This window comes from Moschus berezovskii, chromosome 17, assembly GCF_049115385.1.
Source record: "Moschus berezovskii isolate FMDL1 chromosome 17, NW_MosBer_1.0, whole genome shotgun sequence".
NCBI classification, from domain to species: Eukaryota; Metazoa; Chordata; class Mammalia; order Artiodactyla; family Moschidae; genus Moschus; species Moschus berezovskii.
The window spans coordinates 6,992,343-7,020,268 of NC_142476.1; the positions used below are offsets into that span (position 1 = coordinate 6,992,343).

The 27,926-nt window shown below is 50.8% G+C and overlaps 1 protein-coding gene across 5 annotated transcripts in view; it reads left to right on the forward strand.

The window, feature by feature from the left end:
- The window catches only part of SRGAP2 (SLIT-ROBO Rho GTPase activating protein 2), a 262,190-nt gene extending 235,008 nt beyond the window's left edge, over positions 1-27,182 (forward strand). For 2 of the 5 annotated variants that reach the window (XM_055419997.2, XM_055419998.2), the window contains exons 17-24: positions 590-695; positions 9,959-10,183; positions 13,628-13,707; positions 15,811-15,991; positions 17,474-17,620; positions 21,015-21,053; positions 21,262-21,586; positions 23,877-27,182. In XM_055419997.2, the coding sequence (XP_055275972.1) occupies positions 590-695; positions 9,959-10,183; positions 13,628-13,707; positions 15,811-15,991; positions 17,474-17,620; positions 21,015-21,053; positions 21,262-21,586; positions 23,877-24,260 (1,487 nt within the window). In that variant the 3' untranslated portion in view covers positions 24,261-27,182. Of the gene's footprint in view, positions 1-589; positions 696-9,958; positions 10,184-13,627; positions 13,708-15,810; positions 15,992-17,473; positions 17,621-17,719; positions 18,734-21,014; positions 21,054-21,261; positions 21,587-23,876 lie in introns of those variants that run through there. The other 3 variants (XM_055419999.2, XM_055420000.2, XM_055420003.2) reach the window with 2 other exon arrangements.
- Positions 27,183-27,926: the final 744 nt, after the last annotated feature.

A 27,926-nucleotide genomic window follows, 5' to 3' on the forward strand; every position in this document is an offset into this window, starting at 1 on the left:
GACGATATCCACATGGCACAACACGAATGTGGGAAAGTGGGCCCTGGGGAGGTCCAGGCCTTGGGCCAGACCTGGAGTCAGGAAAGTTCTCTGGTTTTCTCCCTGTATCACTGCTTGCACGGGGGCCTGCCAGTTCTTGCTTTTAGCCACCTTCTGCCATCCCCGCTGCAGATAAGAGAGCGGAGAAGAGAAGCCAGACTTGTCCAGGGGCTGAGGGGTGCGCGCGTGGAGCAGGCGGGATGGGACCTGGGCAGCCCCCCCTGCCCCACGCAGGCCCGCCAAGGTTGGGGGACAGTCACAGCCGTTTCTGGGCAGCTCTTTGTTTTGATGCTGTAATAAGGGGGTGGCGGATGCTGTGGGGAACTTGCCCAACCCTTCTGTGCCCAAGGAGCGGACATCTTAAGTCCTGCCCCAGTGAAGGGCCTAGAGCCCCATCACCAAAGCCCCACCGCAAGGAGCCCCGCACACTGGCCCAGTTCTGTGTGGGCTGGAACCAGCCGCTCCCTGTTGTACCTGCTGTGTGTCAGGGCCTTCTGCCCCTAGTCCCTGGGACCCCAGCGGAGGGTAACGCGTGGTTTTCTTCTTTCAGCGATGGACAACCTGCAGGAGAGAGCGCTGCACATCCGGAAGGTCCTCCTGGGCCTCCCCAAAACCACTCTGATTATCATGAGATACCTCTTTGCCTTCCTCAATCAGTGAGTAGACATCCCTGGGAGCAGCTGATCAGCCTCGGCTTCGGCCAGTGAGCGTTTATGTGGGGACCTGTGTCGATCCCTCCAGACTAACAAATACTTATTGAACACATGCTGGGCATGGCTTTTAGTTCAGTTCAGTTCAGTTCAGTTGCTCAGTTGTGTCCGACTCTTTGCGACCCCATGAGTCACAATACGCCAGGCCTCCCTGTCCATCACCAACTCCCGGAGTTCACTCGAACTCATGACCATCAAGTCGGTGATGCCATCCAGCCATCTCATTCTCTATCGTCCCCTTCTCCTCCCACCCCAGTCCTTCCCAGCATCAGAGTCTTTTCCAGTGAGTCAACTCTTCGCATGAGATGGCCAAAGTATTGGAGTTTCAGCTTTATCATCAGTCCTTCCAATGAACACCCAGGACAGATCTCCTTTAGAATGGACTGGTTGGATCTCCTTGCAGTCCAAGGGACTCTCAAGAGTCTTCTCCAGCACCACAGTTCAAAAGCATCAATTCTTCGGTGATCAGCCTTCTTCACAGTCCAACTCTCACATCCATACATGACCACTGGAAAAACCATAGCCGTGACTAGACGGACCTTTGTTAGCAAAGTAATGTCTCTGCTTTAGGATGTAAAAATACATTGTGAAATAGAGACCAAAGCCTGGATATCATTTGGCTCGTGTTCTAGCAGAGGACACAGACAATAACAGACACATGAGGTAGTGATAAGTGCTTAGAAGAAGAATAAAGAAATGCAAGTGAAGGGGCAGGGCAGGGCTGACGGAGGGGATCCCGCACAGAGGGGTCGTCAGCAAAGGCCTCTCTGCGGAGACGGTGTATGAGCAGCAGCCTCAGTGAAGGGACGGAAGGAGCCAGGGTCAAGGTCATCAGGCTCCAAAAGTCATGGCAAGGGTGGGCTTGGATTTGAAGAAGCCGTTGGGAAGTTTTAAGCCGAAGAGTGTTGTGATCTGCTTTTCTAATTTATTTTTAAAAACTGCTTTGTGGAGAAGTTGCTGTGCAATCTCGGATGGGGGGGTGGGGGGGGAGGGTCAGGTTCGGGGTCTCTTGGGAGCACGCCTGCTGACGGTTCGGGTGGAGAAAGAGGGAAGAGAGAAACTCTGAATTTTTGTCATGAGCCGTAGTACCATCTGTGGAGCTGGGGAAGACAAGCCATGAGGGAAGGAGTCAGGTACCAGCTTCTGATCGGGTGTGGTAACTTGGGGCACCTACTAGCCCCCCGGATAGAGAGTCTAAGTAGGCAGGTGCCTCCCCCGGGCACTTCTGTCTTTACCTGTTGCTTTCACCGCAGCACCTCCAGCAGCTAGTCCAGAGTGTATAAGTGAGCAACTTGAGGGCCAGATAAGGCCCATAGGTGTATTCCCTTTAAATCCACTGTGTCTTGAAAGCACTGAAGCATTTAAATATTGGGAGATTTTACATTTAAAGAAAATCTGGATTTCTGATTTCTCTTGAGAAAAACATTAGATCTGGCAGTACGGGATCTGACAGCTGCGTGGCTGCAGTTTCCTGTGGAGTAAGGGCAGCTGCCCGGATGTAGTCCAGGGACCCCAGCTCAACAGTCCCATTTCTCCCTGATACCCCCCAGCCAGTGCTAAGGCTGAATTCAGTTGCAGTCATCATCTCTCTGGCTTTATGCCTTTTCATATAGTGGGGAAACATTTCTCTCGGTCTTTAAATCAATTTTTTAAAAACAGGTGGGGGGGAATAAAACTTAGACTAAGGGTGTTTTAGCTGTTATTTCTTTGTGAAAATGAAGACTCTTCCTAGTGGGTTAGTTTCTGCTTCGGTGGAATACACGTTCACAGGCCATCTCAGGAGCTTTAGCCTGCCTACAAACTAGGGTCAGCCTGACCATGAGGCACCCGGGTCAGTGGCGCCCGCCAGAGACCTTTCTGGGGCCGCCGCCTCAGCCCTATTGCCGGCCCGCAGCCCACTGCCTCCCCGTGGCTGTGTCTGCACCATTCACTTGCCAAGCCGTTGACTCAGCACCACCATTGCCGTTAGTTGAGAACCCTCATGACTCACGCAGGGTTTCACAGGCTGCCTATTTCAGGCTGACAGAAATAGAAACCCTAGTAATGACTCTTGAGCCCGTCAATCTCCTTGAGGCCACCAGGCCACCCTCGTCTCCCTTTGTGGACTGATACCTGCCCTCAGAGAGCCCAGTCTGCTCCCCAGAGCAAGAAGCAGGATGGTCATGGGGAAGCAGGCAGGGGAGCGGGCAGGGTTTGGGGTGACTCTGTGTGTAAGCACAATGCACCCACTCTCTTCCCCACATTTTCTTCCTGCTAAGTGGAGGGGTAGGGGGAGACAGTAGAGTAAGCATCATAAGAGCAGGAGAAGATGGCCACTGCTGAAGGAAGCGTGGAAAATTGTACCAGTGCAATTGATGACTTTTGTTGTGTTTAACTTCTCTTTATAGTTAAAAAAAGATTCACTTGCTCATCAAAGTATTTCACTGAAAAGATGCAACATTAATACCACAGTATTTCCTAAACTGATAAATGGAGTGCAGGACACAGCTGATAGAAAAGACCATTTCTGCCTGCATGAGAAGCTGACAGGTGACAAGTGGCCAAAGTTGGCAGGTAGTTCCCCATGGAGACTCTGCCTGGGCCCTGACTTTAGGACCTGTCTTCTTTGCTGTTATGTGTCCTGAGGATGTGTGTACTCTATTTCTGGCTATGGTCTTTTTGTGGGTTGTACAATCCTCCAGCTGAAGGAAGTCTCAGAACTGAGACAGATAGGTGGATAGACAGACAGACAGATAGGTTTGAAACTCCTTGCACAGTACCCCAATGCTCTGCGGACCTGACTGGGTTCCACATATTTCTGTGTAGCTAATGTCCAATCCACTGTATGAACCTTGAGTACACGCCGGTCCAGTAGGCCTCGTTAGTGATGAACATTATACTTTCTTAGCATCTGCATTGACTATCAATTACTGTGTAACAAATTGCCCTAAAATTTAACAGCTTCAAGCAATAGGCCTTTATTGTTTGGTCCCAGGTTCTGTGGGTCGGGAGTCTAGGCGCAGCTTGCTGGGGTTCCAGGTTCCATGAGGCTGCAGTGAGTGCACTGGGGCAGGGCTGCAGTTTCTTCTGAAGGCTCGACTGGGAAAGGACACGCTTCCAAGTTCTCTGGACTCAGCTCCTCGCAGGTTTTTGGACTGAGGGCCTCCTTTTCCAGCTGGCTGTTGGCCAGAGGCCTCCATCAGTTCTTCATCACATGGCCTCACCTTCAGAGCTGTGCATGACCTGGCAGCTGGCTTCACTCCAAGCAAGGGAGAGATCATCCAAGACAGCAGCCAGTCTCTGTAACCTAGTCTCAGAAGTGACAGCCCATCCCTTGTGCCAGCTCCATTCACTAGAATTGAGTCACTAAAACTAGCCCACGCACACAGGGAGAGAACTACACAAGGCTGTGAGTACCAGCAGTGGGAACGTTGGGGCTCAGTTTAGAGGTTCCAGCCTCAGCAGCTGTGCCACCCAGTAGGATTTTGCCCCGAAACAAGCTGCAGGTAACTCCGCCTCTCTGCTGCTGACTCTGCTGCTTTCCTTTGGAGACCTGATTTCTTCCGATTTCTTCTTTCTTTTAGTCTCTTGCTAATCAGGTGAGGTCCACAGACGAGCAGGAGCAGCATCATGGGGAGATTTTTTTTTAAGTTGCTCAGTTGTGTCCAACTCTTTGTGACCTCACAGACTATACAGTCCATGGAATTCTTCAGGCCAGAATACTGGAGTGGGTAGCCGTTCTCTTCTCCAGGGGATCTTTCCAACCCAAGGATCAAACCCAGGTCTCCCCTCATTGCAGACTGCTTGTTTGCTAGCTGAGCCACTAGGGAAGCCCAGGAATACTGGAGTGAGCAGATCTTCCCGACCCAGGAATTGAACCGGGGTCTCCTGCATTGCGGGCGCATTCTCTACCAGCTGAGCTATGAGGGGGAGATTGTGAGAAATGCAGAATCTCAGCCCCTCCTCCACCCCAGCCCCGTGGCCTCTCAATCAGAACCTGTATTTTGACAGAATCCGCTGGTGAGTCATAGGCACATGAAAGTCCGAGAAGCATTGTTCTACATCCTTAAATATTGCTCCATAATCTGGAAAAGGGAATTGACGGTGCTCCTCTCATTGTTAAGGCGCCTCAGCTGGTCTCCAGAAAAGCTGAGTCTTCCTCTAAACCTCAGCATCTCAAGGGCCTCCCACTTTGGAAAGATTCTGTCTGTGCTGCTCTCCTGACTTCCACAGGAAGTGTTTTAACCTCTGTATGCAAACGGACAAGTAGAATTGTGACTGGACTGCCCTGGAGGCTCACAGATACTCATGCGTTTACTCACTTATTTATTTAACATGTATTTATTAATCATTTACTGTGTGCCAGGCCCTGATTCAGTTGCTGGCTATCTAAGATTGCATCAAACCGTCAAAGTTTCTGCACATAGAATTGGAGGAAAACAGGAAAAACTAATAACACATGTCATATGTCAGGGGATAAGGGCTGTGGAGAACATCTAAGCAAGTCAGTGGACTGGAAGGTGTGCGGGGTGGGTGTGAGGGTTTGCTCTTTAATATGCAGTGGTCAGGGACACCTCACTGAGCAGGTGACAGTGGGCAGTGCTGTAGGAGGAAGACCACGAGAGAACGGGGTCCCAGAAGCCACACAACACGTTTCAAGGAGGGTAAGATACTGCGATGACAGTTCAGCTAAGGAAAGGACTGAGAACTGACTTAGCAGCATGGGTGTCACTGGTGACCGTGATGTGTGTTGTCTTGAAGAGGGGAAAATTCTGATGATGTCAGTTCAAGCAAGAAGGGATGCTGACCGTTGATAAAACGTGGTGGATCCTGCAGTGGGGTGGTATTCAGCTCAATGCTACGTAGTTTTAAATAGGTTAAAGTAGTAACACTTCTGTTGTGTACATTTGCCCACGATGGAGGGGGAGAGAGCAGGAGAGTGAGTCCGCTGGGACTGCGTGACAGAACGCCACAGACTGAGAGGCTCAAACAACAGAAGTTTGTTTCCTCACAGTCTTGGAGCCTGGCGGTCCAAGGTCACGGTGCCAACAAGGCTGGTTTCTGGGGAGGCTGCTCTCCTCGCCGTGTGCACAGCCAGGGCGCGGTGTCCGCACGTGGCCTTTCTTCTGAGCGTGCTGGGAGAGAGAACGCAGGTCTCTTTTCCTCTTCTCATAAGGACACCTGTCCTGTAGGGTTTGGGCCCGCCCTTAAGGTTCATTTAACCCATACCATCTCCTTCAAGCACCCATCCCTAAATGCAGTCATACTGGGGCTTAGGGCTTCAACAAATGGATGGCAGAGAGGGGACACAGCTCAGTCCATAACAGCAGGGCAAAGAAGAAGCAGAGTCCGCAGATACAGACAACCCTCAAATAATTGTATGATAGAGGAAGAGAACGGGACAGCAATTCGGTGTGAGAATTTTGTTTGTAAGATGCACATTTGTGTGCTAGTGGGGATGGGCCCCATAGGGAAGAACTAACGGTGGAGCAAAGAGGAAGGGAATTGCTGGAGTGATATTCTTAAGGAGAGGAAAGAGGATGGGAGTCACTGCAGAGGGAGAAAGGCAGGTCAGTTAACAGATGAGGGAGCATGGAAGCTGGGGACAGGTGGCCTTACAGGCAAGGGCAGTGACGGAATGCCTTTGAAGGGCCATGGGAAACAGTCAGCCGTGATTCCCTTCCCCTTCTCATCGCTTAAGGAGCCTTTTGGGGAAGTCTGTTAAATCACGGGTTTATGGATTCTTAGCCCCACGTTTTGCCTGGGGCTGTGGTGAATACAGTTTCTCTTCATCCCTTTCAAAACCTGAAATCCATCCTGATGCATAATATCTTACCCAGAGTCTGTTGGTTGTTGCCAAATCAAACCCCCAGGGCCTGTGAAGTTGAAGGTTTTTAAGTGAAATATCATATGTTTAAAACAGTCTGTTCAAAGCTTCTTGCTCTCCCTGAGGATTTAAGGTTTCGGTTTGAGGATGCAGAGCCCTCAACTTGTCAGATAATGCCTGTCAGGAGACGAAGACAGTGGACTCCTGTAAACCAATTACTGCCAAACTTCAGCAGCCTCACTCTCCCTTCCCTGATTGGAATCGCAGATCCTATGTCAACAAGCAAACTGGACTTGAAAATTACAGAAAATATTTCTTAAACACCTCCTGTGTGCCAGGCACAGTGCTAAGTGCTTTACACATATTACTTCATTTAATCTTTACAACAGCCGATCATGGAAGCACGTAATTGCCCCAGTTTATGATGAAAAGATTAGGGAACTAGGAAAAAACTATGGTAAGCAACAGAGCTAGTACTCAAAACCAGATGTGCTTGATTCTAAAGTTCTGGGATGTTTTGTATTTCTTTATAAATGTAATCGGAGAGACAAATTTGCATCATTTAAAAGTAGAAAGTCCAGAGAAGTGCATGATATAAAACAAGCTTCCCACACCAATCCCGATTTTCTCATTGCCCCCCAAAACTTCTGTTCCTAACCACTACAGTCGACCTTTGAAGGTGCTCAAAAGAAGATGAACTCAAGTCAATTAGGAGAGTTCACTCCTGTTATGGATAGAAACTAGAGAAAATAAGTACAGCTCTTAGAGGAGATGGTGTGTATAGACATCGATGGTGGTGGTTTAGTCGCTAAGTTGTGTCCAACTCTTGCGACCCCGTGGACTGTAGCCCACCAGGCTCCTCTGTCCATGGGATTCTCCAGGCAAGAATACTGGAGTGGGTTGCCATTTCCTTCTCCAGAGGATCTTCCTGATACCAAAAAAAAAAAAAAAATTTTTAAGAAAGAAGGAGCTGTTACCATCATTATCCATTTTAGATTATTTCTTTTAAAAATAAAAATCCAGTGTTTTAAGTCTTCTACTAGGTACAACCTTCATAGTCTTCAAGGATTACTAGCACTATTGTATTATATACAAAATTGTGTGCATTTGTTATGTGCTCGTGTGTGAATTTCTCTGGGTAAGAATCCTTAGTTTTTGTCAAATTCTTCAAGAAGCCTCTGTTCCTTAAGTAGTTAACAACTATGGCTTTACCCCCAAAACTTAGGTGTTCCAATTGTAGATTGGAAAAGAAAGAAGAATCTTGGTCTGTATTTTAATGGGAGTAAGAAATGGACCCGGATCCATAAGAAGTAGACCCCGGTCCACAAAGATTTGTCTACATATGTCTACAAAGATATGGACTACAAGGAGATCCAACCAGTCAATCCTAAAGGAAATCAGTCCTGAATATTCATTGAAAGGAATGATGTTGAACCTGAAACTCCAATACTTTGGCCACCTGATGCGAAGAACTGACTCATTGGAAAAGACCCTGATTCTGGGAAAGATTGACGGCAGGAGGAGAAGGGGACGACAGAGGATGAGATGGCATCACTGACTCAATGGACATGGGTTTGGCTGGACTCCGGGAGTTGGTGATGGACAGGGAGGCCTGGCGTGCTGCAGTCCATGGGATCACAAAGAGTTGGACACGACTGAGTGACTGAACTGAACTGAACTGAAATCCAGCCCTGGTCATCGTAGCCACCTAGGAGCTTAGCCACCCTTTTCTTAGAAGATGGGAAAAGAATTCTCATCACTCATAGAGCTTAAACTAGGACCCTCAGGCCTAGCGTTTATTTCACTTTAGCCACCAGTCTTCTCAGAAACTACTCTTTTTCTTTCAAAACATTGTCAGATCACACTAAAGAAGCAGGGCCTTCGTCCTCCTTGTCCCTCTGTGAGGCAAGTAACCAGTCAGCCTGGGATGAGCCACAATTCTAGTCTCATGGTACCTCAAGCCTCTGTTGTCCCTCCTGAGGTTCCCATGCTAATTATGTCTCCTGTCACTCTCAAGTTTTTATTTGTCCAAGAAGTAGACTTGGAACCTTCTGCCAGCCTTTTCTGAATCTCTACTCTCTTTTAACTTAGGAGCCAGGGAAGGGTTATGAAATTAAATTTTTAAAACTTTCTGTGACGCAGTCCAGCCTCTGAGATCCATCAACTCACCCATCCCAGGCCTCCCTGCCTTTGACCAGGTCCTAGAGAGCGGTGGTCCTCTGCTACAGCCATTGTTTGTCGCTGTCCCCACTGCATTTTCCCACCTCCGTGTTCTTCAGTGATGCTCTGGGGGGCGGGGCCATGTCTGAATCCTCAGTGAAGGAGAGAAGCATCGAGTTAGAGAGACCAGCTTGGTAGTTTGAGTCTGAATGCTGGATACACCAGAAATAAGCTGCCCAGTTCTGAAGAACAGCTACTCAGATGAAGACAGCTGAGTCCCAGGCCTCTGGTTCAACACCAGGACTTTGGTATCCTCTCAAGATCAGTCAGAAGCTGGTGCTGATGCCCATGAAGAAGGCAGAGCCCCTGAGCAGAACTCACATATTTGCAGACTGTTGGGGTTGGGGGTACATCCAGCATAGCCAAGCCTTCAATGTCTGGACACACAGAGACCGGTGGCCACTCATCACTGAAGGGCTTGGGTCCCTGGCCAGGGTTGGAGGTGTGGCTGGAGCAGCTGCTGGTTGAAATGAGAGAGTTCCTAGAAGACAGTACCCGACAACGATAATGCATCCAGGGGAAGCCTGCACAGAAGCTGAGCCGCATGCGGACCTTTTCCTGAATAAATCCTGAATGTACAGCAGAGGAGGATATTCTGAAAATGAATAACAATTGCATTAGCTGTTCCAGAAAGGAACTCATGGGCTTGATGGAATACAAGGGCTAACTGGTTGGCTATTTATTAAAATAAATCTAGAGCTTAGAATGGAATATCCCTGATAATTTGATTGTTTTGCTATTTAAGAAGGCACACGATGCACAGCGCCTGACCATGTCTTTACCAGGGCAGCCCAAGTGTCAGCGTCTGCTCTGGCCAACTTAGTGAGTTGGTCTGTGGGAGCGCATCCAACTCCGCAGAGCAGTGTGTCCTCGAGGCAGGGTGGATTTGGTGGGTAAAGTCCGGGGTGGGAGTAGGAACTGGGGGACGAGTAGGATTTAAACCAGGAGCTAGAGAAAGAGGAAGGGTGAGACCTGCAGAGAGGGCCTTTCCTTGTCTCCTGAGTGCCTGTCCTGGTGGTCATTCCCTTCCCGCATCACTAACTTTCTAGAAGGGCTCTGATACCAGAAAAGCAGGTGGCTGTATGTGGCACGTCTGTTCTTGCTCCCAGCAGTGCCTGTGATTCTGTTTCCTGGGCATTCATGCGAGTGCACTTCAGCTTTCGCCCTTCTCCTTCTCCTGCAGTTTATCTCAGTTCAGCGAGGAGAACATGATGGACCCCTACAACCTCGCCATCTGCTTCGGGCCCTCGCTGATGTCAGTACCTGAGGGCCACGACCAGGTGTCCTGCCAAGCCCACGTGAACGAGCTGATCAAAACCATCATCATCCAGCACGAGAACGTCTTCCCCAACCCCCGGGAGCTGGAGGGCCCCGTCTACAGCAGAGGAGGGAGCACAGAGGATTACTGGTAGGGGGCTCGGGGCTGGAGGAGGGGCGGTGTCACCCACACCCACTGGCCTGGGGACCAGCTGGCCCAGCGAGGCCGACAGACTCACCCCACTCCTCCCCACCTCCCCTTCTGCAGCGCGCCAGGCCGCTGGGACCTGGGGTGCTGTCGGCCAAGCCCCACTTGACCCAAACCGCGGAGCAAGTACCACTTTAGGCTGCCTCCCTTCTTCACGTGTTCTGCGTGGTGAGGGACCATTCTGAAAGATGTAATAACAATAGCAGGAACATTAATAATCTCCAGGAAAGGAAATTTGATCCGGTTGTACACAGAACTACCGCTCATCAGACAGCAGCCTCAAGCTCCTGCTCTAGGCTGGCTGTCGTGGGAGGAACAGTCCTGCATCCAGGGAATTCCTCTCTGATTGGGGAGAGTTCAGATAGGAGACGTACTTTGCTGACTGTGAGTTTATACAGTGGTAATTTAATAATGATATCAGATATTTGTGATGAGAAAAGGGGTAAGGTCCCTTTGCGGCAGGTTAGGCCCAGTTTCCCCCTAAAGCAGATTTGTTGTGAGTTTGCCTGGAAACCAAGATATAAAAGGAATCCTCTGGGTGTATCTTTATTGGACCCTTCCATTAGACAAGTAACGAATCATCATTTCCATCTTACAGATTAAGTCACTGCAGTCTAGATGCCACTTCTTGACTCCATGCAGAGTTCTACCTACTGTCCCCCGCATGCCACTTACAGGGTCATTTTCCCACTAAACGCAAAGACAACTACCCAGTATCCCTCACCACCTCCTCCTCCTCCCCTCCCCTCGCTTCTTGCCCTAAACAGTGTTTCAGCCTGGGCTGAAAGCATAGGCCAGCCCCAATCAGATTCCATCTGAATTCAACATCTGGAACCAATTCAACCAGCCCCATTGCTGTGGACTGAGGTCGGGGAGACAGGGGAGGCGGCTCACTTCATCAGAGGCCAGTCAGTCCATGCTTCTCCCTGACACTCACAGGAGCCTCCAGCCCAAGGAGTGAGGAGAATGCTAGCCGTACATCTGCAAACATAAAAATGCCACTGTCGCAGGGCTTGGTCTTGACTGTCCTGCAGATCCTGGCCTCTGGGGCTGAGCTGGAGAAACCTGGGCTCTCGGAGAGGGAGCTTCTGGTCACTCGCAGATGGCTTGGCAGGGACCGAGAAGGCGGTTCAGGTCTCAGCCTTCTGGCTGGTGGGCTCCGGGGAGCCGTCCTTGTGTATGTGTCTTGGAGAGGTGGTGTCCCTCACCTGAGTGTTGAAGCACTGTGGAGCGGTCTTCCCGATTCCTGCCTCACCTCCCTGCTCACATACCACACCGCAGCAGGCTCTGGACCACTTCCAGGGCACAGAGCCCTCCGCCCACCGTCCACTCCCCAGTCCCCACCCAGCCCGGCAGGGGTGGCACAACGGGCATAGATGGAAGGGTGCCTGCCTCCCGGGTCTGTCCAAGGTCTTCTCCCAGACCCTCTCTGCTGTGTAGCCGGCATTTGTCAGCAGCACTGGGGAAACCGCAGCATTCGTCAGGGGCTGTTATTCCCACAGACTGGGTGGCAGGCCAGAGGCACCCCAGGTTCAAGAGTGGATGACGCTGGGAAGGAGCCGCTGTCTGACTGCTGACTTCCCGGCCACTCAGAAGGCTCCGGCCTCTGCATCTGAAGAGCAAGATGTGCCCATGAAGTGAGCTGAGATGGACCCAAGGACCCGGGAGCTGGGCCAGGAGACAGGGCAGCTAGGGAAGTGGGGCCAGGCCTCCTGCCACCCCCGGCACCATGCTTACCAGCCCTGAAACTGGGACCCAGCTTTCCGGGACCACCTGCAGTGTGCCCTGCTGTTGAGACTGCAGCTGATGGCAAGGCTGGGGTGCGCGTGGGGCAGGAGAAGCGTAGCATTTAGTGCTAGAAGGGACCGTATAAAGCCTCAGCTTGCCTTTACCTCAGGGCAGTGGTTTTCCAAGTGGGGTCCACAGACCACAACACCTGCCTCTTGTGGGCTGGTCAGAAACACAAGGGCTCCAGCTCTGCCCAGATGAGTGAATCAGAAACTCTGAGAGTAGGTGAGGCAGTCTGTTTCCCACTTGCCATCCGGAGCTCCCTCAAGTTTAAGCTGCTGCCTTAGTGGGTGGCCACACAAGTGAACTTAGAGGCCTGGGGGAAAGTGAGCCTTTGTTGGCCCTGAGCATCCCGGAAATCTTGAGGGTTTCCAGAATGTCACCAAATTCCTTCAGAGGGTCTCTCAGCCCAGAAAATAGTGAGAAAGTATACCCGTATTTTCTGATAAGGAGGAAGTTTTCCCACAGTGCACTCTTATGGAGAGCCAGGGATGTCCTGGCTGCAGTTCAGAAGCCCAGAGAGTTCTGCGGTCCTCCCACAGTGTTCTCTGGGGTCTGGAGAGCCTCCATAAACCAGCTCTTTTCACGCAGGGTGAGGGCCCATCTCACGAAGAGGGAGGGGCTGTAACTTAGCCTGCACACATGCTCACGGAGGCTCAAAGGTGAAAACTGAAGCCAAGGTGTGGGGTTGAGGGATGGTGGTGTCTCCGTGGAACTGCCTGAGAAGACTCACTTGTTACTCCCTGCTGCCAGAGGAAGAAGCCTTAGAAATGAGCAGGTTTTTCTCTGCTTCTCGAGAAGTGAGAGCGTCCTTGTGCCGCTCCCCCATGTGCTCTGCAGTCCAGATCAGGGATAGAAAGAATTTCCCTGCTCGTGCTCAATTCTCCGCCCCAGATGACCTTAGGCTCCATGAATTTTGTCAAGAGCTTGACCCAGCTCCCATGCCCTCCCCTCGCAGAGTCTAGCCCACAGCCATCTTTCTTCCCCTGCTCTTGTTTTCCCACTCACTTCTATGACTCACCTCCTACTTTCTCACCAGTACTAAACCACAGAGCAGCCAGAAACATCAAGCAAAATAAGAAGGAAAGAAAGCACTGCTTATTAATCACCCCTTCTTATTTCACTGAATCCTCGCACAGCTCTGTGAGAAATATAGAGGTATACAGACCATTATCCTCAATTTATAGATTTAGTAGCTGAGGCTTAAAGAAATTAAGTGATTGCCTAGGGTCGCGTGTCAGGGCTGGTTTTCGGATCCAATTGTATCCAATGTTAAAGCTCAACGTTCCCCTTCCACCTTGCTCCCTCCAGGAACTAATTCACCTAAAGAAATGGGCCTGGAGGAGCTGAGTCATTCTATATTTTTGAAAAGATTTCTAAGTTGAAATGAGGTTCCCTTTGTGTCAAGATGTTTGTAAGTTCCATGTAGTCTCCAGTAGTTTTTGTAGCAGGAGCTAGCCTAGAGACTTGCCAGAGCCTTGTGTTTCATTATAAGCATCTGCCTGTAGTGTGTGATCAGAGTGTAGGGCAGATTCCATGCCCAAGGAAGCTGTGTGAAAGAGAAGATAAGAATTTTGGTTCCTCTTGCTTCTGTTGCAGTGACAGCCCTCATGGAGAGACTACCTCGGCTGAAGACTCAACCCAGGATGTGACCACAGAGCACCACACCAGCGATGATGGTACGAGGCCCGAGTGGGGTCACCAGGCCGCTGGGGTGTGAAGCAGAAAGGAGCGGTTACACATCCTGTACTCCTGATGACCACTCCCACCCTGTAGTCAGTCTCCCGGGAGCTGCCCCCAGCTCTCCTGGTTCCCATGCCCCCTCCCTCCCTTTCTTGGAGGGACAGCCCACTGCCCCTAGCTCTCCTGGTTCCCATGCTCCCTCCTTTCCTTTCTTGGAGGGACAGCCCACCCCCTCAGATTGAGTAGTCTCTGTGTTAGAGCAGAGGTGCCGGGCTGGACCTCAGGCCTCTGCCCTTCTGGCCCCAGCTCCCTGCCCCTCGCCCACCTCCCAGCTCCTGTCTCATCTGGCTGTCTCGCCAGCATACTGTCGGTCCCTTGTCACAGCCCAGACTCCTGCCAGGTAGCGGGAGAACAAAGTGAAGGAGTGCTCGTTTGAAAACCAGTGAGCCCGGGGAATAGTGAAGCTGGATGCCAAGAACCCAGCAAAAGCAAGCCAGAGGGGGCTGGGAATCAGGACGCAGAAACCACATGCTCTCACGCCTGCCGACTGGAAAAATTGACCCTTTCCAAAGCGCAGACATGCGCTGCGCGGCCTGGCGGGTGTGCGTCGAGAGCTGGAATGCACAGCTGTCGTCCGTGGGCCTTGGCGGTGCCCATGATTTATTAGGGTCTGTCCGGCCAGCACATTCCTTGTCTTGCCAACAGTTCTGCACCTCTGTTTCTGGATCGCCTGGGCTCTGGAAGTCTCGGCAGCTGACAGGGGGCCTCAGAATTTTCTGGGCACGAGAACGAAATGGCACAGCCTTCAGTGTTCCCTGCTCCTTGCTTTGCCATGAATTCTGCAATCCTAGGCCAGTTTTTAAAGGAGAAAAAAAAAATTAGGATTGCTTATTTGGCTCTTAAGGTCAAATGGATCAATATGATAATTTGCCACACAGTGGGAAGAGAGTCAGTGAACTAGGGAAATTTGTATTTGATTAGAACCTAGTGTTCCCCGGCACCGCTAGAGGCTTTATATGTCTTATCTCTTACTCCCTAGTGAAATTGATAGAGCAGATATTTAATAGTTAAGAAAACTGAGGGCAGAGACAAACTCAAGGCTGTACAGAACTGAGCCTGGGATATTTAGACAGGCCTGCTGTAGCGAATTCACCAGCAGCCCTGACTGTCTAGGTGTGGTCTTGTTTAAGAGCAGTGTTTCTTTCCACGACTCAGAATATCTGACTGTAACCCTGAGTTCCTGATTTCTGGGATCCTTCTTTTTGCTCTCCAACCTCTACCTGCAGCCCAGAGCAGACCATGAAAATGATACAGTCGTAACAGTGACTGATACAGGCAGCACTTACTCTGGGCCCTCACTGTTCTGAGCACTTTCACAAATGGTTATTTATTGACTCCTCATGCTGACTTCATGAAAGAGGCACTATTCTTTTCCTCGTTTTATAGATGAGGAGACCGAAGCTTATACAAAAGTAGAAGTACATTGCCTTTGTAAACCTCTGTTAATTTTTAAAATCACTTCCATGTGCATTTTTCCATGTATTGGTCACAAAATATATTTCCATATTTTGCTCTTTGGAAAGCTGATTGGATAACTTATTTTCTCTTTATAGAGACTAAAAGTTCATGTTCTAGTAGGGGGAGTGGATAACCTAAATAGATTATTTTAAGTGCAATAATAAGTGTTCTAAATTAATGGAGTTGTTTTATAGCCGAAAAGGAAATAATGCTTGCAACTACAGTATGGCAGGTTCGATAACAGGGGTTGGCGTAAAGCACTGTGGAGACACAAAGGAATTTATTCACGGAAGCAAGTGATGTTTGAGTTGTGATTCAGTGTGTTTCATCAGGCAGGTGAGACAGATAGAGGGATTCCAGGTGGAGGGAACAGCAGGAGCAAGGGCAAGGAAGGGCATGTGAGTGCTTTCAGGGGTTTGCACCATCTGCTTAGGAATTGCTGGCTATTGTATATCATTCGTGACTTATTCTCACACTAGCTTATCTTCCCACCACTGTGAGTTCAGCTAACTGGGCTCTTCCACCCAGCTGCCGAGTCTGTGGGTCCCAGCAGCCTGTCTCCTTCTCTCCACCCCTCTCAGAGTGTGAGCCCATCGAGGCCATTGCCAAGTTTGACTACGTGGGTCGCACAGCCCGAGAGCTGTCCTTCAAGAAGGGGGCATCTTTGCTGCTTTACCAGCGGGCTTCCGACGACTGGTGGGAAGGCCGGCACAACGGCATCGACGGTCTCATCCCCCATCAGTACATCGTGGTCCAAGACACGTACGTTGGGCGCCCTGCACCCTTAGGGTCCCCTGGCCGCCCTGTGGGAGTGAGTCCTTACTTCTGGAGCCCAAGGGGATGAGGGAGACCAGCCCCTAGGGGGCGCCAAGCCGGTCTGCGAGTGCTGCTCTTCCTTGGAAAGGGGCCCAGACTCAGAGACTCGGGGGGAGAATTGTTTTCAATCTCTCCACTCTACTCCTCCGCCAGTCACATCTCTGCCTCCCCCAGCCCGTGCTCATCCACATTTATACCTGATGAGTGATAATGAGGGCTAATTATTTGACCACTTACAGTTCCTTTCTGGAACGATCAGGTTGGGAAAACGTTTTGATTTCTCTTTCCCTTTTTTAAAACAATCGTGTTCACCCCATCAGTGTTGGGTCACTGATGGCACTTTTCCACTTGTAAACGAAAATGTTGAGCTCATTTTCTAGTAGAAATGTAGCATAAGCAGCTTTGTGGAAATAACCCAGCTCATTTAATGAGGTTGACTTGGGGAAAGACGGGGGGGGGGGGGGGCGGGGGGGGTAGGGGGAGGAACGCCGGGGAGCCGAGGGCTGTGGGACGATCGCAGACAGACTTCCTTGCATGGGCTGTCTGTGGAGTCCCACTCTTTGAAGCCATGTCTCCCCGTCAGGAAGGCTCTTCCCCGTGGCCCCCCAGACCTGTCCCATGCCCCAGCGCCCCGCCTCTGCCCCTGACTCCCCTTGGATGCGATGCTGTCAGTGTTTTTAGTCCTCCCCTTAATATTATTTTTTAAAGGTTGATATCCTGAATGAGTCTGCGCCCTCCCAAGCCTCTCCCCGGCTCGCTCTGCGGGGAAGTTCTCTCCCTGTTGATAACGTCGCACACCTGGTGGCCATCTGTGCGCGGACAGGACCCTCCCAAATTTAGCATTATGACTTCACCGCAGGACCGAGAGAAGATGAATTGTGGGGGAGAAGGGGCTTTCTGTGTCATCAGTAGCCAGAGGGGCCGGGAGAGCGGTGGCGAGAAGTGGGACCGGCTTGGACGCTCTGAGCGGGGCTGGATGCGCTACGACAGAGTGCGTGCGGCGGGGCCCTGCCTCAGCGCCGGCACCTCCAGAGCCGCGGCAGAGCTGAGCGTCCCTCCCCAGCGCTGCTTGGGACCTGCGCACATAAACTGCAACCTGCAGGAGGTGGCCCGGCACCGCGGCCCCAGGAGAGCAGCGAGGGGTAGACGGCAGATGCCGCGAATCCAGGTGTCCCCTAGCCAAGCTTTCCGGAGGAGCTGAGGACCCCGCAGGACTCGGCAGGATTATTTATTTGTATTTAAGCCACCTTCCAGAGGCCCGTAGCTCCCCTTGCCTCCGCTTCCCGAGCCCAGCCAGGCGTCGCTGCTGCCTCAGAGCCGTTGCGGGGTCGCGCGTGTGTTGGGGGGGCCATCTTGCCGATTTAACACTGCTTTTTGTGTTGTTGTTGTTTCCCCCTCCTCCCTGCCTGCCTGCCCCTCCTGCCCCAGCGAGGACGGTGTCGTGGAGAGGTCCAGCCCCAAGTCTGAGATTGAGGTCATTTCTGAGCCACCTGAAGAAAAGGTGACAGCCAGAGCGGGGGCCAGCTGTCCCAGTGGGGGTCATGTAGCCGATATTTATCTTGCAAACATCAACAAGTAAGCTCTGCTTTTCATTTTCTGCTCCCCTGAATGACTTGCGACACCCAGCCTCACCCTCTGGCCTAACCGCCCCCTCCACCCCTGTGCTGTGCGTAGGGCCCCCGCTGCCCGCCTGACCGCTTGCATGTGCCGCGGCTGCTGCAGGGCAGACCGGGCCGAGGAGACGTTCACAGACCGCGTCCGCAGGCCCGGCGCGCGGCCGTCACCCTGAGGACCGGGTGCACCCCGCTGTCCCCGAAGCGGCTGTCCACTCAGACCTTCCAGGCCGTCTGACTGCTAAAATTCTGGCCAAAGCTGCAGTCACTTCACGCAGCTTAGTTTTGTACTGTTTCTCAGAGGTGCCTTCTCGTTTTAGCTTTGACTCAAATAATAGTCTCTGACGTCTTCCTTGGCCCTGTCTGTTCAAAAATCCAAAGTCTCATGTGGCTGCAGCCAGGTTCACGTTACCCACAATGGTTTATTTTACCCTGTGTCTGTTTCCCCCTCATCCTGCGTTCACTCCCTTGGAGGAAAGGAGACCGCGCCCCAGCCCCCACAGAAAGCTCTGTCCTGAGATCTTCATTCACTGTCTAACCCCAGCTCCCTTTCCTCTTGCCCTTTCACACCAGAAGAAACAATTTGCCATTTTCCCTACCGCTTTAGCCAGTGTGTGATCCCGCCCTACTAGTCCTGGTGCAGATGCCCACTTCCGTCCAGCAGGCTCGTAACTCTGGCCCCCGGCTTTCACTGTGGCTGTTAGCAACGTCCTGGGGATTTTACTCCACTCACACCCGATCTGGCCATCCAGAGGGATTCCACGCCCGTGTGCTGCTGCCTCCCCTAGAGACATTCAGGTTATTGGAGAAACTAATCTCATCTCAAGGGGCCAGACACCAAGTCCCAAAGCCTACAGACCTCTTTCCACCAGACCCTGAAACTTGGCCCAGTGCCAGCAGGATGACAAGCCCCAGGGCACTTCCGATGAATATGGATTGGAGATGATGTACAGCTTTTATTCCCCTCTGGCTTTGGAGGAATGAAATGATTTGCACATTGAAAACCTGTTAACCGCAGCCTCTGGATACTGAAACTGGAAGGAGAATAAAAGATGCTTGTTGTTTTTAAACTGCACCAGGTCGCCCAGATCTCTTGGCTTTATTCCAACCAGACGGTAGCAGGGGGAGTGTTCGGGGCACGTGGCTTCTTTCACCCTCTTCTTAGTAAAGTAGCTGATTCAGCTCACTTAGCCGGTATAGTTCTAATTTAAATCAGACTGGTAAAAAAAGACAGGATTTTATTCATTTCCCTCCAGCTTCATACCAACAGGGAGGGCCAGCTAGTAAAAACGTTAACTGTGGGCTGATCGCATTTTCTTCCTTATTTACAAGTCTGTGTTAATTATAAGCCTATAATCATAAGGTTGTAAGCCTATAATTAACCCAGAAACCAAGGCAAGGTCGGTGGAGGGAGAGTTAGCTAATTAGTTGGGTACATATTTTTAAGCCGTCATATATTTGTTGCCATTTGTACAAAGGAATTGTAGAGAGTAGTAGCCAGAATAGTCAACAGATGAACATCTGGTAGAATTCCTGTGAACTCCTTGGTTGGGGTACCAGGATGGGCTCTTGGAGGACGTGGTCTGCCCAGACTGGCAGCTGGTCAGGGGTGAACAGCGGTTCCCTGGCCCATCGTGCCCTTTGGACCGATTCAGCCGTGCCTCCCACCCGACTCAGCTCTCCTCCCAAGCTCCTTCTTTCCTGAGTGCCCTGGGTTCTCTCTCACCCCTGGACCTTCCCATCTGCTGTCTCCTCAACTGGTTGATTCTTCTCCCTCTTCAAGACTCAGTCTGACAATTGAGCTCTTCGGGGAAACCTTTCTGACACCCCTGAATTCCTCAGGGCTGAGTTAGGTGCCCTTATTCTGTATTCCCAAAGCAATCTCAGGACTCAAGCTGGACTCAGATCCCTTGAAACCTGGAACGCTGTCTGCCTCTCTTTACATCCTGGGGGCCTGGCCCACACCAGCCGCTCCATACGTCTGCCTCCTCAGCAGTTTTGGCCTTGTGAGTCAGCCCTCACAAGTGGGAAGAGGAAATCAGCAAAGAGTTACTCAGGTGTGGCCTTTCCTTTCAACACCACACATTTATTGGGCACCTGCTGCTCTGCCAAGTCATTCAGAGAGGAGTAAGATGTTCCCTGCCCTCGCTCAGATGGTAAAGCATCTGCCTACAATGTGGGAGACCCAGGTTCGATCCCTGGGTTGGGAAGATCCTTTGGAGAAGGAAATGGCAACCCACTCCAGTACTCTTACCTGGAAAATCCCATGGATGGAGGAGTGTGGTAGGCTACAGTCCGTGGAGTCACAAAGACACGACTGAGCAAATTCACTTTCAAACATTTTCCTTCTTTCTGCCTTTGGAGCTCTTGGTCTGGCAAGGTGAACACCATACAGACAGGTAACTAAAAAGTGGTTCCATAGACACCCTGAAGGAACAGAATTGAGAGGAATAGAGTCTACCTATCACTGGGGTTGGGTGCCAGAGAAGACTTTGCAGAGGAAGAAAAGTCATTTCAACTGGACCTTATAAGACTCTGAGGACATCCTTTATCCACTCAAGAGTGGCTGACCCCCAAGGCTAAAGCTGCTGAGGCAGGCAGCTTCATGAGTGGCTACAATGTGCCAGATCCCAGCCAGGCCCAGAGATTTATGATGAGGAAGACCTCCCCAGTGAACAGGAACAGAACTGGCTAGAATCCTGGTCCTGCCCCAAGGACTAGCTCCTTATCTTCAGGGCCTACCATGCTGGGCCTTCCCTTCTTCCATCTCCAACTCCCACCTCAACCTCAGCTGCCCTTAGTAGATTGAAGATCAGAGCTGCCCAGTGTCCATCTCAAACCGAAAGTCGCATAGCCTCTTACTTTAGATCCTTTAAATCTGACTGCAAGAGATAATGAAATTACTTGGCAGTAGGCAACACCCGTATGAGTAGGATTCTGCCAAACCATTTCGTCTGAGCGCCTTAGTTGACTCAGAGCCTGGGTTCAGCCCAGTGCTGGGTGACTTAGGGTCATATAGATGTATTTCCACCCTAGAAAATGCACAAATGTGGCCTGAGCTCTGTAGCATTGCAGCCTCTTGAAAAATACTCTGTTCCATGTCTGTGGGGTAAGCAACAGCAGCCTCTTGCCAAAGCCCGAAATAATTACAGTCTCTCCAGTGGACTAAAAATCATGCTAAAACTTGGGAAAGTCAACTCTCCTTTTGCCATCAGTTCCCTAGCTCCTTGGTAATGGTGAGACTTTTTTCCCTATCTGGGGCCTGCTTTCCACTCAAAGCAGGTAACAGAGGGTGCCTTTTCATGAGTCTGTCTCCCATTAGAAACTTTCACTTAATCAGACGTTTCTTCTGACAGCACCTTACATCTCAAGAACTCAAAGCCCATGACCACCAAGTAAGTATCTGTTTCTCCTTTGCCCAGGTCGGGGGTGGCAGGGGCACAGACCCAGAGAAAGCCAGGGAAGGTGAAACAAAAGAGGACGTGCTTTGTGTCCTCTCCCTCCCAGAGTCCCTGGGTCCCACACCTGCCTCTGTTTCACGCATCCTGGCTTCCTCGGAGCCAGGGCTCCTTGATGACACTGCCCTCTTGTTTGTCATTGAAGGCAAAGAAAGAGGCCAGAATCTGGGAGCATCCGGAAAACATTTCGGAGCGATGGCCACGGGCTGAGCAGTTCCCTGACTGATTCCGCCTCCCCGGGGGTGGGGGCTAGCTGCCGCCCGTCTTCCCAGCCCATCCTGAGCCAGAGCCTCCCCAAGGAAGGGCCGGATAAGTGTTCCATCAGTGGGCATGGAAGCCTCAACTCCATCAGCCGCCACTCGTCGCTGAAGAATCGGCTGGATAGTCCACAGATCCGGAAGACGGTGACAGCAGGAAGGTCAAAAAGCTTCAATAACCACCGGCCCATGGACCCTGAGGTCATTGCACAGGTAACTGGGGCTCTTGGGCAAATGGGTATAGTGAGTCTACTCTCATCACTGCTGCTTAGTGTCGTCCACGCTCATGACGACGAGACTTGAGACAGAAATATGCTTTGTACGTTATACGCTGAGTTCAGGCTCTGTTGGACACCTAGACCTAATAACAGGACTTTACAAGAAATTCGTCGACCCCTCTCTCCCCAGAAAGAACTCAAAGACAGAATAAAAGAATGCAGGTTTCTTGCTCATATATGGGCTATTTGCAAGCCTGTTGTAATTTTTAAAGCTAATAGTTACAGATGGAGAATTTCTGATGGAGCCCATTCAGCCCAAGTTTCGAGTCTTGAGACCCTGGTGGATTTCAGTGAAATTGCCCGAGTGGTGAGACTCAGAGGTGGTTCTGGCCACCTTTCTGTATCAGTGTGCCATCCTCATCATCCCTGAGGCTAATCTCTTGTTCCTAGTAATAGACCAGTGACCAGTCAACAATCTGCTCCTGGTTGTGAAGGACCCAGATTACTCTGCCACCGGGGACTCGGGTACCAGAAAGGTTTCCAGCCCAGGCTTCCAGAGACAGTGGAGATGAGCCCCCTGGTTACAGGGTCTTCCGTCCATGTATGCATCACACTGACAAATCTCTGTTTTCCATGAAATTATTAGAGATCCAGCCCCACCTCTAAAAATCCGACTCTCAGGGCCACTCCAAGCAGTTCACTCAGACGTCTCTCCCAACTCTATCACTTTCATTAGACCAGGTAGGAACTAAGGGCTCACGGCTGCCCTTTTTTGTCTCAACCGAGTTGAGAGTCTCCTCACCCCAACTTCCAGGGGGCAATAGAGACTGGGTGTGGTCTCTATTGGCTTAATTGTGGTGCTCTGCTTAGGGAGGGTATGCCTGGCAAGCACAGTATTAAGCTATGGGCCTGAGATGTCTTGCTTGGCTAGCCTTCTGTTTCTATGTCCCCCTTTAAGCTCTTGGCTGCACTCTGCCTTGCACTCCAGGAATCCTCCCAGCTCCTTCTTTGGCCAGGTGTTAAGAATGTCAGAATAACTACATATCTGGGATAGCTACATACATAACTAGCTGCAGAGCAGGACCAAGGAGGAAGACAGAGTTCTTTCTGAACAATTTTAAGGTTTGAGAGCATCGGAGGAGTGAGTGGAATTGAACCACTGTCAACAGAAAGCATGGATCACCCTATAGGCCTTTGCTTAAAACTTGGAATTTTTGCATGTGACTTTAATCCCAAGGGAGGAGTCATATGGTTGTTTGGGAGTGCCAGACAGAGTGTGTGGAGAGGAGGGGAGGAAGCTGGGAGGTCTTCTTGGGAGGCAGCTGGCTGCATACAACGGGTCTTTGGTTCTGCCTTGAGCCCCTGAGCTGGGGCTGCTGTTTCCTACTATCTGGAGTAGTGACCTGATGGAGATTGGCCTGTGTGGGCTCTGGCTCCCCCTCCTGGTCACTCCTTGGTCCCCTCCCATGGTGATAGGTGGAAGGAAATGGCTTCATCAAGATGGACACTCTCATGGGGTCGGTTGGGGCAGGGTGGGGGTGCGGGAGTGTCCTGATGAATCCTCCAGGCCAGGGCTCTTGAAGAGGAAGGACTAACCCTCATAACCTTTGGCCTTTAAAGTCCAAGATAACAAAGATCATACTTCATCTCTACCACTTTTTTTTTAAAAAATCCTTTATTATATACAGTTTCAAGCAAAAGTAGAATATGCACCCCATGGATATTGAATCCCATGTACTCATGACCAAACTCATGGCCACTCCTAATTCATCCACCTTTCCTCTCCCTCCTGGATTACATGTCATCTCATCCAGGTGGCTCAATGGCAAATAATCTGCCTGCCAAGCAGGAGATGTGGGTTCGATCCTTGGGTCGGGAAGATCCCCTGGAGAAAGAAATGGCAACCCACTCCAGTATTCTTGCCTGGGAAATTCCAGGGACAGAGGGGCCTCCTGGGCTCTAGTCCATGGGGTTGCAAAAGAGTCAGACATGACTTATCGAATAAACAACAACAACAAAAACATCCAGAGATACATCAGTTCATGTGTGCAAAACCTGAGGGCTTTATTTAAAAAGGATCTCAACCACTCGGGGAAAAAACCTCATGAGAATGAAAGTCCTTCCCTCCCATCTGAACACCCACATATTAAAGGGTTTGGGCCGGATAAAATCATCTGGACATCTTGCAGGTGGATTCTCCACGATTCCGCCAGCGTTATTGGAATAGGACCTTGGCTGGGGGCTTCTCTCTCCGTGAGCCTCATACCCTCCTTTCCGGTCCGCAGGATATTGAGGCGACCATGAACTCTGCCCTGAATGAGCTGCGGGAGCTGGAGCGGCAGAGCAGCGTCAAGCACACCCCGGACGTGGTTCTGGACACCTTGGAGCCCCTCAAGACCGCCCCCGTGGTGGCACCCACTTCGGAGCCCTCCAGCCCCCTGCACGCCCAGCTGCTCAAGGACCCAGAGCCCGCCTTCCAGCGCAGCGCCAGCACGGCGGGGGACATCGCCTGCGCCTTCCGGCCCGCCAAGCCTGCCAAAGTGGCAGCGCCCGTCAAGCCTCCGGCCACGCGGCCCAAGCCCGCCGTCTTCCCCAAAACGAACGCCACCAGCCCCGGCGTCAACTCCGCCGCCTCCCCACAGTCCACTGACAAGTCTTGTACTGTCTGAGGGGCGAAATTTAATTATCCCAGACAAGGGGACTAGAGGGACTGACTGTTATTAAAAACCTTCCTATTTAACTAGCTTGGGGACTTCAGTCGAAACTTAGGTTCTAAGTTGTTTTTGCCTTCCCGTCACCCAAAACCTTGAGAATGAAGCCCTCATTATCGCCCTGCCCCCGGCCCCCTCTGCCCCAGTCGTCGTAACCCAGCCAGCTACAGTCCACGTAGCCCTTAGGTTAGCCGGAGATAGACCTGCCCACCAGCAGGCACTGTGCAGTCTGCCAAGGCAAGTCTCGGGCCCGGGCTAGTGGCTCAAGCCCCGCAGACACACGGGACGCCCAACCAGACGGCTGGCCGCCGACAGCGGCTCTCAGTGACGGCTGAGTTTTGGGTACAGATTACAGAGGATCATATACAGCCCATGCTCCGTTTTTACACACACACGTAGATTTTTCTAGTCTCTGGCATGTGTAGCCTCCCCTGGTCCTCGATAGGCCGTCTCTTTGTAAGTTATTGTGGCAGTTCACACAGGAGCCACCAGGGGTCTCTGTTTCCGTTACAAATCTCATTCTGTTTGGGCCAGAGAACCTAGCCTTTGCAATCTCCATCACACGAAATTTAGCAGGATGGGACTCGATCCTGTAAACTGTCTGGGGTTGGGAGTTTCTCTCTGTCTTCTTTCTATTGGTGTGAATTGGTCATTGGTGTTTGCTTTTGCTCTCCTCCATTCTCTGGAACTACAACCCAATCTTATTATGGAACTTCTAAAGTTTTTCTGAATGTATAGACATTTCTCGGGGTCCTATCTTTGTCTCTGATGGACCATTTTCCATTTAAGACATTTTCCTGTATAAGACAGTTTTATAGTTGGTTCCTTTTAGGGTAAAGAGTCTTAAGACAGTTTTATTGTATTCGTGGCAGGTTTGGAAAAGGTAAGAAATGGGGCCTTCCTCCCACTTTTTGGGTACTTAAGACATAAGATTTATTATCCTATTAAAAATTAAATTCAGCTTTGCTAATCCTAAAATCGTTCCCAAATGAAAATTTATTCTAAGTTTATCCCCTAGTTGGGTTATTCTACAAGGTCTCTCTTCAGGGACCAATGGGGCTTAGGGAGCCCTAGTTAGATTAAAGAGAGACAGAGCCCCTTAAAACTCATCTTTATTTATCTGGACAAGGACAACTAAGAGAATTCTGGCCCCATGGGCTTTAAAATCTTTCCAAGGCCTGAATCTAAGAAAGTGAAAAATTGGATGCAGACTCTTTTGGACTCCCTTTGGTCTTTATGGTTCTCCAAAAAGCAAAAATCTTGTCTGCTTTAATCACTCTCCAGATCTGGTGCCCAAGGTCCCAGCTCCCCCAACTCTCCCAGCATCATGCTGTCCCAGGGAGACCAGAGCTAGGGATGGGCATACCCCAGGCTCACGGGTCTCAGACAACTGCTTGGGTTAAAATTGAAACCCATTCCTCTTCTCTGTTTTCTGGTGTTTAAAGCTGTGCTTTTTGCCTTGTTTTTCACAGTTTGGGAAAGATAGTGGGTTGCCGTTCAGATAGGAAAATCTAAATTGTCTTTAACTTTGGCCTTTTTAGGCCTTTTCGGATCAACATTTGGAAGCTGGTAGTCATCTCTATGGAAAGCGGTAGGATTTTCCCCCTTCAGTGTGAAGGAAAAGAGGAGCTCTATGGAAAGTTGCTAGTTAGAAAAGTAGCCTGCAGCATCAGGAAAATCATCCCACAGGCCAGGATGGAAAGATGGAGCACTCTTTCAGTGAGTGTGTCGGCCGGTGAGAGGCAACCCACGGTCCTCTGGATCCTCAGCTTCTTTGCTCTGTGCAGTGGCCCGTCCTGTCTGTCACCAGAACTTACGCAGGCCCTGAGCCAACAGAGGGCTTTCATAGCCAAGGATCTGTCTCCTTGCTGAAAATGAAACCCCACCCTTCACTTGACATTCCTTCTAATCCAACTGGTTAAAATCGGTGCCCATACCTGCCCTTCTCCTCTTTTCCTGGCACGTCCTTCTCTTAAGAAAGAAAAGGCAAAACTTCCTTAAAAACAACACCTTGGACTTGTTCTGTGGCTCCTGCCTTAGGTCTCTTTCAGCCCTGTACCTGACTTGCGTTCACCACCCCGCGGTCAGGGTCCATCTGCTGATCTGCATCGCGGGCTGGACGGTGAGTGAGCGCTCATCTGCTTCCCCCTCTCTGGGCGCTGAGTTGTCTCCCCTCTCTGGTGCTCCTGACACTGATGAGATGGTCCTGCCCGAGGACTAGGAAGCCCAGGAGGAGAGTCCTTCTCGGCAGAGCTCATTGCGATCAACTGGAATCGAGGTTACACACTGTGATTTTTACACCGAAAAGCCAAGCAGAGCTGGCCACCCAGGGTCTCAGGAGACCAGTCTTCCTCAGATTAGCTTCCTAAACCAGCATGATGCTTCAAAGAGCCCCACTCTGCCCCTGGAGGCCTGGATCCTTTTCCTGGTGTGGACTCTGATGGGTCAGTCTTTGGGACACAGAGATGGGGTGGAGCTACCAGCATCCCAGTTTGGAAAAGAGAGGAGTTTGCAGCCAGCAGCCTGTAAACTGGAAACACTGGTCTCAGCCAACCTCCTCAGGGCGCCCTGGTTTCTCCCCAAAGAGATGAGGAGAGATGACGCCAGCAACAGGATAAACAGACCACTGGAAGGGCTGGTGTATATGTACTTCATGTTCAGAAGAGAAGTTAGATCTTCCAGGGAATTGCAATGTTGTGATGTCTGACTTGTATGTCACGTTTGTGTAAAATGGTATATTCTTTAAAATAGTGTTGATAACTGGAATACTGTATGTATGCTTGGAGATGCTTTGTGTGAACCTAAGACTGTCACTCAACAGATGTTGGATTGGGGAAAATCCAAAGCACAACTTCAAAATAAAATACATTTTTAGGTTTCGATGCTGCGGTTTCTATCCCTTCTCCACTCCTTGACATCTGCAATCCAGGAGTCCCACTGCCTGGGAGGGATTTTGATTCGTCTGCGGTTAATAGAGCCCTGCCTGGCAACAGGAGAGATGGGGTGACCTCAGGAGCCAACCGTCTGCTCTCTTTCCCAGCAAGACACATCAGAGGTGCGTCTGGAGTGTGGATTTCCCCCCCTCCCCAGCTTTTTCATCTAGCCCATGCGTGGAAGCTAAGAGACTGTAGCAAGTCTTCCAGCCTCTCCATTGGGCAGTCTGTTGCCATGAGAACCGTTTCCTTCACAGAATCCACCTCCCCTGTTTTCAGTGAGGACTGTTCTCATTGCTGTCTCTCGTCAGATTTCCCCACTTGCAGGAGTGGAGCCTGCAAAGTTGCTTGAAAGCTTTACCAGCCACAACCGAGGTTGACTGAAGGTTTTATTTCTTCCACAATTAAAGCCCTGGGTCATTCTGCCCTTGGCAGCCCCCTGCCTCTGCAAGAAGGGCTGACGCTCGTGTTTGTGCTGCTGGCGCGGGGTGGGAGGCAATACTTTCTCTCCCTTAGATTTTGACTCCAACAGATCATAAATTCAAGGGTGACGTTATTCAAAGGTAATCATTTGAAATGCATCCTGGAGCCCCTCGGACCCACACTTAGGTTTAGTGAGCTTACTCTAATGATAGAGGCCCCTGGGGTGGATCAGATCTCATATCCGATGTTCAAGGGTCACACAAGGTAT